The following is a 10,502-nucleotide window of genomic DNA, read 5'->3' on the forward strand; positions in this document are numbered from 1 at the left end:
ATGAGCGCAACCCACCACCCGTCCTTGATGCACACCTGTGAGGCGACCCCGCAGCAAGACGAAGCCGAGTGCCCCATGCCGAAAGAGGAGGTAGCGGGCCACGTAGCGAAGGCGGACGAGGAGGCATCGGAGCGGGGCAGCCAGTCAGAAGAAGCGAGCAGCACCAGCAGCGAAGAACATGAAGAGGTCGAAGAAGGGGAGGAAGAAGACCAAGATGACGACGAAGACGCGACCTTCCAGTTTGCCACGGATGAGGAGGCGGAGGCACAGCGCCAGACCGGCATCACCGCGTATAACGAAGGCCGCTACGAGGACGCGCTCGATGTGCAGTACCGCGTGGTCCGTCACTTCTCCAACAAGTACGGTTCCACTTCCGCCAAGTGCGGCAAGTACTTTCTGGACTACGGTCTCTCACAATTACGACTCCTACAGAGACAGACCACCGTGGACGACGTCCTGCGACCCCGTGACGAGGACACGCTTATGACGTGCTACGTGAACCTGGAGGTGGCGCGCGTGTGCCTCCAGAAGTTGGAGGCAGAGGTCGGTGAAGAGGATGTAGAGGTGGAGCTGGCCCTTGCTGAGGTGCGCAATGCGCTGGCGCAGCTTTCCGTGGAGAAGGAGGACTATGACGCTGCGCTGCGCGAGTACGAGACGGAGCTGCTGCACTACCGCTGCCTGCAAGACGCCGCACCGGAGGAAGAAAAGCTCACCGTTGTTCCTGCCGGGCGTGTAGTCGGTGTCCTCTACGGCATCGCTGACTGCTTCATGAAGGAAGGCGACTTCGAAGGGGCTGAGGAGCGTCTGCGAGCCACGCTGGACGAGATCAAGCTGTACCCGGCCGGTACCATTGCCGCTAGCCTTGTTGCCGAGCTGGAGGACTTGTTGGCTGACGCAATTGGAATGAAAGGCGGCAAGTTCCAGGAAATCCAGAAGGCCATCAAGCAGCAGTTTGCCGCCGAGGCGGAGCAGATACCCACCCCGCAAGAGTTTTTTTCAGTGGACAAGGATGGCAAGCACCCCTTCCTCTCCGCCGTCCCTGGTGGTGCAGGGGACGAGGTGACAGAGAGTTCGTACCTGTCCATGCCCATGTCTGCGAACGGGCAGGCCCTCGCCACGAACGAGCACAGCAATAGTCTCTCCGTCTCACTCTTTCCGCCGCAGGGCAGCCGCAGTGGCACCCCAAGCGGCCCTGTTCAACACGCCGTGGTGCGCAAGAAGCAGAAACGCACCGGCGACGACTCGCTCTCGAGCGCGCAGCCGGAGAACAAGAGACCACGTGCGGAGTCTGCGTCGGCATAGAGGTGCGTCGAGAGCGGCAGTCGAAGAGGAGGGCGGAGACGGAGGAGGCGTGGATGGCGAGGATGGTCAGGGGAAAGGCGGAGAGGGCGAATGCGGATGGACTTGGTTTGTTGAGCAGGGGAGGGGTTCCTTTGTTTTATCTTTTCAGCATCCTGACCTTTCGGCAGCCTTCTCCTCTCACAGGCGATCATTGCACAGCAGCCTGGAAGACCGCGTTACCTGCCCTGCTCTCGCCGTCTCTGTCGCTCTCTCCTTGCGGATTCCATAGACGCTGCCCGCGTACGCACCGTGCGTGTCTCTCTCTCTCTGTCTGTCTGTCTTGCTGTGTTAGCCTTTTTTTTGTTGCTCGTGTGACTTTCCTCCGTTCCGATTTCTGCCAGCGAGATTGAACAGTTGCGGAACAGAGTGTGCGTGCATGTGTGAGTGTGTTGGGTGGTTTCACGGTGATAGATGTTGACAACCGACTCATGAAGGTATAAGAGGAAGTCGAAGGCGCGCCATTCGTAACGGCACCGTGCGCTCAGCATAAAGCGGCATGCTGGCGTTTAGGGTGCGTTTGCCCGACTCTGCACTTCCGCTTTTTAAGTCTGTTTCGTTTTGCGGGTCCACCGTGTTATTCCCGTCTCTTTAGGTTCTGTTCTCTTGACCCTGTCGGGCTAGGCGTCTGTTCGGTGCTATATATGAGCTGTAGTTTCTCACTCTTTCCAGGTCAACGGAAACGAGTTGGCCGCCGCCCTTGAACAAGAGGCAGCTTCTTTGCCCTTCTACAGTGTGGTGTGCGGCGGAGGGCGATGTGCCACTGTACTAGCAGCTGTCTGCCACGACCCGATCATGGCTCCTCCTGCACCTTCTCGAGACATTCCTGAGGCACTTCGAGAGCGAAGGAAACGGCCCTCAGGAAATGGATGTGCCCCATGCGATGCCCATCATCTGCGGGACAATGTTATTGATGCGCAGGAGGCTGAGTTGCTTGCGGCCACATCCGCTATCTCCTCTAGATAGTGTCTTCACTCTCCTCACATCTCCGTTCCCCTTTTCGGCTCTTTTCCTCTTCGCTTCTACTTGATTCCATGCACAGCTCCAAAGAAATACAAACAGGCGTGCGCACCCATACACACACACCCACACCCACACACACACCTACTTACCTGCTGGCTACCCCCCGCTCCTCTTTACAGTCACCACAGAGGTGCTCATAGGCACCTGCCTGCCGCTTTTTTGGTGTGCGGATTTTTCACTTTACTGCTTTGCGCAGTCGTCTCTTGCGACTACATCACTGCGCTCCTTCTTTTTCCAACTTTCCTCTGCGTTGCCCTTTCGCACGAGCAACGGCATCGCTGCAGCCTCAGAGGCGGAGGGAAACACGCTTCGGTCCTCTCGACCTGGGCTTGTGCAAGGCTTCCTGGACGACAGTCATCGTCATCTGCGCAAGATGTCCCCAAGCGTGCCAGCGGTGGCGGTGCCAGACGAACAGTGCGACTATACGCGGTGCAGCAAGGCAGACTTGGTGTGTGTGTGTGTGTTCGGAACTCACTCCTCCATTGACTGGGAAGTTGTGGCGAAGGCATCTGTGGCACGTGCGGCGACCCCAGGGCTCGATGTGCACCCGTGGATTGTGTGGAATGCAGCCTTATTGCCATTAGGGGGTGGAGTCCAATAGAGTTACTGAAGAGAACCCAAGCCCATCACCTTGTCTGGGACGCTTGTCAAGTGAGACGGACTGCAGCAGCAGCAAGCAGTACTGAGGCGAACGTGGATCCTGCCGCGCCCGGGGTAGTAACCCGAGTGCTCTCCGACGTTCTTTGTTTCCTAGGGGAACGCCTGCAGCGGCGCCTTTTAGCGATTGTTTCGGAGATCAGCCTCAACAAGCTGCGCGGGCCACCCGAGTCTGTGCAAGCGGAAACCTTTGCAGCTCAGCTTCGTCTGGCAGCAGCCTACCGTCGCCCGGTTTCTGTCTACTGCGCTCGCCTCTACAGGCTTCTGATGGTGGTTGTGCGCTACTTGCCGGGAGAGCACACCCTACCTCCTGCCATCATTATTTCTCACGCCTTCACCGGGTCGTGGGAGGTGGCAAAGTCAGTACTCTCGCCTAACAACAACGAGTAAGTGGCAGTGGCAGACGTGGCTCAGCCACGACCGCACAATGTGAGGCAGCGCCACCAGCCCACTCCGTGCGAATCAACAACCTTATTTACTTCGAGGTCGGCGTGTCAAGGAGCTTCACTGCGAGAAATCATTCGACGCAGACGCTGCCGCTTCTGCTTTATGCGCAACGTGTGCTGTCCGAGATGGAGGAACACTACCGCGGCATTGAGGCAGCGGCAACCGCTTCTGCAGGTGAATTCGCTGTCGAGTCAGAGACACAATCGAGTGTTTGCGGTGGGTTTCGCGCTTTCGTGTGTTGACCCTCAGGAGCACAGCGCGAAGTTGGTGGACGTGATGGAGCGTATTCATGCGACTATGTTGCACAGCCACGAGAAAATCAAGAGGCCGGCGACCTCGAGCGTGTCAACAGAGGTGGTTCAAGGCACGTCTACTCGGCGACGTTCTGCTTGGTCTCTATGGGGGCGGACACGTGGTGATATCGACCTAAAAGCAAACGCACAACAGAAAGATGCTATGAGGCTCTACTACTATCAACACATGTTCACAAACCCTCACTTCACAATGAAAGCGAGCCCGTGCGGCCCCCTTCCCCCCGTGACAGCGCGGCCGGCAGGCGCGGGTTCTCAGTTGAAATTTAGATGCTTATCGATACGGAATTACTGATGGTCCTTGATGGCCGGTGATGCCGCTCGCTGAGTCCTTCTACCTACGGGACGGGAGTTCTAGCGCTATTCGGGTATCTCCCCTATCGATCAACCTTCAGGGGGGGGGGAGACTCCCTCTCCTCCTCCTCCTCACAATCTTTTCGCTTCTGTCTTAGATTTCTCCTCCTTTCTTTCTCACGGAGTCAGTCATAGAAGAAGTTGCTACACGGTGCCCGGCGTATTTCCTTGACACTGTGATTGCCTGACTTACGCAACAGGTCCGAAGACGCGTGGCAGGATCGAAAAAGCTGGAGACGAGCAGCTCTGCACAGTCACGTTCCGTACCACTGGTACACGTCATTACTAACATAAATCTGGCGCTGTTTCGAGGGGTTGCCTTCACAGGTGTGTTTCCCTCGCTGATCCGAAGGAGTTGATACACGGGTGTTTTACCCCCGCGCCTCACCCACTATAAACCCAGACGCCTACACTGGTGCATCATCGGACAGCCCCCCACGCCAACCTCCCTCCTCAGTGGCGTTCTTTTTCGTTTCTTTTTTTTCTGTTCTGTGCTCTCCTTCGAATGCACAATGTTCTTCTGGGGCAGCTACAACTTTCAAGAGCCGCAGTTGTCGGAGAACCCCGACCGACCGCCGCTGCGCTACCCCGGGTATCTACCCCCCTCCCTCGCAGTGCTGCGACGCAGCACACCTGCGAAACCAAACGCCACCGCCACCAGCTCTCTTCAATCCGATGTCGCATCGGTAGAGGAAACGCTTCGGGGCATCACGGCAATGCGCATGCAGGTCCACTACATTGCGTGCGGCGTGAAGCACCTTGTGGCGGCTGTGAGCCTTGTGCCGGTCGCCGAGGCAGCACTCGCCGGGGACGGCAAGACTGTTATTGCACTTTATGGTATGGGCAACAACGAGTATGGCCAGCTGGGTCATCATGTAGCGAACTACGCAACCGCGCTGACGCATCTGCATCTCGAAGACTTGATGGAGGGCACCGTCGTCAGCGTCGCGTGCGGGGCTCGACACACAATCGTTTGCACCTCGACGGGCTGTGTGTACGTTGCCGGCGACAACTCGTTCCACCAGCTGGGACTGCCTGGGCAAATGGTGAAGCCGCGGCCGCGGGGTGGCACATACGCGCCGAGCTTCACTCAGCTCAAAAACCTTGCGCACGTGAAGGCTGTGTACGCTAGTGGCAACGCATCCTTCGCGCTCGACCGGCGCGGTCAGGTATACTCGTGGGGTGAGTCCAGGTACGGCCACCTTGGCCACAACGACAACGGGGAGCGGCTCGACATGCATACCCTCAAGACCGTCTCGATAGACGTTGAGACGCCGCAGCTGATGCGCTGGTTCGAGCGCCACCGCGTCATGATCGTCAAGGTGGCTGTGGGGCGGTCGCACGTGGTCTGTTGTAGCGAGGACGACGTCTACACGTGTGGTGAGCCTCTTTTCGGGAAGCTTGGGCACGGCGACATCGACCCGCGTCTCGAGCCTACGCGCGTGGAGTTCCCGCCGCGCAAGCAAGCGGAACGGCTTCTGGACATCGCGGCCGGCGATGACCACACTCTTGTTCTCAAGGAGAACCCGCTCATCGGGTCTGTGGTGTACTTCTTTGGCAAGCTCAGCAACGGAGATGGCCAGCTGCGGCCGACTATTGTGCAGCTGCCAACAACTGCGGTGCGGTCGGTGATGGCTGGCCGCGGCACCTTCTGCGCTGTCATTACACAGGGGAGGGAGCTCTACGTTTGGGGCAAGCACGCCTACACGAAGGTGTACAATGGCACGAATGCGGCGGCGTCCCGCACGCAGCCCAGCAAGGTGCAGCTGCTCGAGCCGTACGCGATTGATGGTGTGGTGTCGGGGGGCACGTTTGTGGTGGCCTATGCCGGTGCAGAGACTGTCATGCGACCCGTGCTCGACCCCACCGCAGCGGGCGACGGAAAGGGCGCGATGAAGGAGGGGGACGACACGACAAATGAGGAGGCGGTTGCGGTAACAAGGGCAGCGCGCAGTTGGGATGTCGTTGTCCCGCATGACGCTCGCGTCGGCCGCGATGGGCTCGGCGATCCCGAGGAACTGTACGAAGAGGGTTTACGGGCTCTTCTGCGCCAGTACCTCGGCCCCGCGTTAGGAAATGCTTACGTGGCGCAGCTTCCGGTAGCACCCCCCCGCTCCTCCGCGCCAGTATACCAGTTTGACCACATCGCTGTCAAGGACTTAAGTCGCGGGCAGAAGGTGCGGCTTTGGATGACGAACATCTACGCCCTTGGCACGATCGTCGACGAGCTGGCCGACCAGCCACCAGGTGCGTCTTCTTGCCAGGCACGTGAGACATCCACCTCTAGCGCCGCTACCGCCATCGTTCCCCACACACCTTCTCAGCATGGTGAGAGGAGTCAGGCGGCTGCTTCGACTCAGCCAGGTGTGACAGTGGAGGAGGATGCCGATAAAGACTCCTCCGCCTCACCCAAGGGGAAGCGGGTGAAGGTGGAGTGGCAACGCGACGACTGGAGTGACGAGGTAGTCACACTCTACTCCGAGGACGAAACACTCAACGAGGAGAACGCCAACCGCTGGCAGCCATTCTGGTTTGAGCAGAATCCTGAGGGTGAGTATGTGGTTCCCAAGAACAAGTGATGTAGCGATTGAGCTCATGTACGTGTGTCTGCGTACGAGTGAAAAGAAAAAAAGCCTACCCATCCGGTGATATGTGGGGATCTGAATGGGACCAAACCCCTCCTCGCTTCGTGCCGTTTGTCCTTCCACACTATCTGAATAGCGAGAGGGAGGAGGGAGTGACGGAGGAGGGGATGCCGGTATTATTCATAGGGATGTGCGTGCGCGCAGACAGTGGTGGTGGTGGTAGTTCAAATCAGGCTTCAGGCGAGGGTGGTTGGTGTTGAGGTGGGGTTCACATTTAATACTTGCACTACTCTATTTCCACATGTACTCCATGTGCACAGTCTGTGCGTTCCACCCAAGGTACCCTCAGCTTCATGCTAACGAAGATGGGGAGGGAAAAGAGTGAATTCGGTGATAGAAGAAGGGAAGCACGGGTGACATTTACCCCTCTTCGGAGGCGGTCACGCTTCCGCCACTGTGCTAATCGCTGAGCGTGTCACATGGCGCCACTTGCCCGCTCTGCGGTGCACTTGGTTGCACAAGTAGTGATGTAGGGCGTCGTTAGGAGGGCAGGGCTATTCCTTTCTCTTTCCCTTTTCACCCCTATCAATGAGTCGCGCACCGCTTTCCTGTCGCCTTCTCCAATGCTTTCTCTCTGGACAGGCGTACGGGTGTTGATAGGCCTAACTTGTGCATTGCACTGTAGCGCACACTCTCCTTCTCTCCTCCGCTGAATTCCTCTGTATCCATACAAGGAAACACGCAAACTTCTATACCCTTTCTTTTTGTCTGGTTCCCACGCAGTCCTCTCCCCCCTCTCCCCCCTCTCTCCCCAACGCCAGACGCCGAGGCTCGATACTTTGGCAATCTTTGTCACTCTTTGCTGGGGGTGGGGGTGGGGGGAGCGAGGGGCGCCCTTAGTAGGCCGACTATGCCCGCGGATGTTGGCGATGCGCGCCTCGCCAAGGGGAGGCTGACACTGTGTTGATATGCATCTAGAGTATGCTGCCTTCTCTGTTGGATGGCTTCTAGTGACGTGCGGGATGGGCTTGGGCCCTCCTCTTCCTTGCCCCTCTCCTCGTCCTTTTCCGGGGCGTCGGGGTTTGTCATTCAGTGTATGTGCGCGTGTGCATTATTGCTCATCTGCCTTTTAGAACCTCTTTGGCTGCCTCTCCGCCGTTGGCTTCCCTCACCCTCCTCCACCACCACCCTCCTGTTCTGCCCTCTCGCTGTCATCTATCAGACTTCTTTTCTTCGCGCTGTGCCTCTGCTTCTTACCCCTGCGGAATGGGGCATGTCAGGCGGGGAAAAGGGGTCAGATCTGCGGTGCAGGAAGAGAGGAAGAGCAGAAGTGGGTGTGGAAAGGGGGCGAGGGAGGCGGCGAAGTTGCACATGGACTTTTTTCCCAATTCTCGAAGAGGTGTAACGTGGCAGAAAGAACGGAGAGGAAAGGAGGCACCAGCTGCATTATTGGATATAGATGAGTATCGCTAGCTGACGAGAACGTGCAAGAAGAGCCTGCTAGACGTATGGGTCCGACTGGATGGCGGGACAGTTTGCTCTAGACGGCCAGGTGTTAGCCGTGGTGCACCGCAGAGGCATGGGTGAGCTGCGGTTCGGTGTGCGTCTGTTTGTTCACTTGCTCGTGGCCGACAGGGCACACACTGAGGCAAGAAAGCAAAAAAAAAGGTGCATGGGTAGTAGCGTCATTACGGGCGTTGATGCTACTGTGAAGGCAATGAAAACTAAAAGACGCAACTTCATACTTCTATAGTGTGTGATAAGCGTACCTGCAGGCGTGGGGGAAGTCCATGTTGCACTCTTTCTTTCCCTTCCTCTCGCTCCGCCTCTCTCTCTCTCTCTCAGTGCGCGGCTATTGTTGCGGCAGTGGGCTGCTAAAGTACAGAGACGATGGGCGCGTTTACGTGATGTGCCGAGGAAGCATATATGCTGTGCAGCCATGCCCTCTCTGCTTGTCGTGCGACTCTCTACCTGCCACGGATTCTCTTGATGATTTACTTTCTCTACGTCTCTTTGGCTTCCCTGCCCCCCCCCCCCTCTCTCTCCAACTGTCACTCAACATTATCTATGCGTGTACTTACGCACACACGCTCTCTCATGACCCCTTTTTTGAATCTGTCAGTGTGTGTATCTGTATAGCAAGCAGATGTCCTTCACCTTCCGCCGGTTCTTTGGGAGTGTCGTGATCGGCTTTGGCGCATCGCCGCTCCTTCGCGGAGCCACTGCGGCTCTGTGCGAGACTGTGACGCCCGCGGGGCCGCCTGGAATGCGTAGCAAAGCCCACATATCTGCCAATGGCTTGGTGAATCATCTCTTTGACGACGATCCGCTACCGACGGAGGAGGAGCTGCAGTACGTCAAGACTTGGGGTGTGCCATGGGTGGAGGATTGGGATCGTCCAGGGGAGCGCGGAATTCGCGCAGATCGAAGTGCATCCCATCAGCGCCAGATTATCATGATCCGTCACGGCCAGTACGGAAACGAAAGTATACATGACGATAGAATCCACAGACTCACAGCGCTAGGCGAGCGACAAGCTCGCGCAACTGGTGTTTACCTGCGCAAGCTCTTTGAAGAGGGTGAGAAGCGGAAGAAGCTCAACGCCATCTATCGTCAGGCTCAGCGAGCCTTCAAAAAAGCAAAGAACGACGGCGCCTCTGAAGAGCAATTGACTCAGCTGGAGAAGAAGGTGAGCGAGGCGCGTCAGGCGCTGTCTGGCGCGGGTGGCATCCTCATCGATGACATACCGACGGCGGTGCATGTCTCAGACATGACGCGAGCTAAGCAGACCGCTGACTTAATTCTAGAAGCGTTCCCAGCAGACGTGCGGCGGTGCCAGGACGTGGACCCGCAGTTACGGGAGCGCATCCCGTGCGCAGTGCAACCAGCGCGCTCATTCACCGCCTCCGCTGAGGATATGCGCACTGCTGAGGCCGTCTTTGAGCGATATTTTCACCGACCTAGTGAGTCTGGCACCACTGTCGAGGTCATTGTCGGCCACGGCAACATGATTCGCTACCTCACCATGCGAGCACTGCAGCTGCCTCCCGAGGCGTGGCTGCGCACCTCGCTCCCCCATTGCAGCGTTACAGCCATTACCATACGCGGCACCGGTCATGTGAGCTTGGTCGGCATGGGCTCGTACGGCCATCTACCACCGGAGATGGTGACGGTGTCGAACGTCAAGTAACACGCATCTCTCTCTGTTTGTGTGCGCCTATTCCTGCGTGCAACTCAGCGAGGGTGCTTGCATCCCTATCGTTCATGTCTCATTGAATCCATATGCCTCCTCATTTCGCTCTCCCCAACCCCCATCATAGTCACCGCATCATTCCCTTTCACTTCCAGAGGCTGGGGTGGGGCGGGACGGCAGCGCGGCTAAACTGCCCTGTTGGCAGTACCACGTGACTCTCCCGCTGCTCATCGCTCACACTACCTCTACACGGTCATGACACTTCCCCATTTCTAGACCGATTGAAAAAATAACCGCCACTAAAAGGCGATTCTCTCCCGAGGGGGGATTCACACGGGAAATACACCCAACGCAATGCGGACTCCAGCTAGAATGTTCTCCCGGCGTCTGACAGTGTCCATGGGCATCCCCCCATTTACACCTGCGTGCCTTTTCCACCTAGTCTCACGGTGCGCTGTTTCAACACTCTGATTCCCTCGTCACCCTCGTTGCCGCCTCTCTTTCTATCCGCCCCTTCCTGCTTTTCCCTGACATTACAAGCGGCTCTCCCCCCATCGCTTGTATTGCTGTGACAGAGTGCCCACAACTGATCTT

At 57.6% G+C, this 10,502-nt stretch overlaps 3 protein-coding genes and 1 pseudogene across 3 annotated transcripts, besides 1 other annotated feature; all 4 read left to right on the plus strand.

The window, feature by feature from the left end:
• LPMP_354150 (hypothetical protein) lies at nucleotides 1–1,302 on the plus strand (the record flags this gene model as incomplete). Its single annotated transcript, XM_010705047.1, has 1 exon — nucleotides 1–1,302. The coding sequence occupies one exon, from the start codon at nucleotides 1–3 to the stop codon at nucleotides 1,300–1,302; it is 1,302 nt and encodes a 433-aa protein (XP_010703349.1).
• Nucleotides 1,303–2,627: 1,325 nt separating this feature from the next.
• Nucleotides 2,628–3,884, plus strand: LPMP_354160 (annotated as a pseudogene).
• Nucleotides 3,885–4,642: 758 nt separating this feature from the next.
• Nucleotides 4,643–6,709, plus strand: LPMP_354170 (hypothetical protein; the record flags this gene model as incomplete). The annotated part of the gene is made up of 1 exon (XM_010705048.1): nucleotides 4,643–6,709. The coding sequence occupies one exon, from the start codon at nucleotides 4,643–4,645 to the stop codon at nucleotides 6,707–6,709; it is 2,067 nt and encodes a 688-aa protein (XP_010703350.1).
• Nucleotides 6,710–8,190: 1,481 nt separating this feature from the next.
• Nucleotides 8,191–8,355: a repeat region.
• Nucleotides 8,356–8,861: 506 nt separating this feature from the next.
• LPMP_354180 (phosphoglycerate mutase family member 5, putative) lies at nucleotides 8,862–9,905 on the plus strand (the record flags this gene model as incomplete). The annotated part of the gene is made up of 1 exon (XM_010705049.1): nucleotides 8,862–9,905. One exon carries the CDS (start codon nucleotides 8,862–8,864, stop codon nucleotides 9,903–9,905), a length of 1,044 nt encoding a protein of 347 aa, XP_010703351.1.
• Between the last annotated feature and the right edge of the window lie 597 nt (nucleotides 9,906–10,502).

The sequence above is a fragment of the Leishmania panamensis genome (genome assembly GCF_000755165.1).
Source record: "Leishmania panamensis strain MHOM/PA/94/PSC-1 chromosome 35 sequence".
In the NCBI taxonomy this organism is placed as follows: Eukaryota; Euglenozoa; class Kinetoplastea; order Trypanosomatida; family Trypanosomatidae; genus Leishmania; species Leishmania panamensis.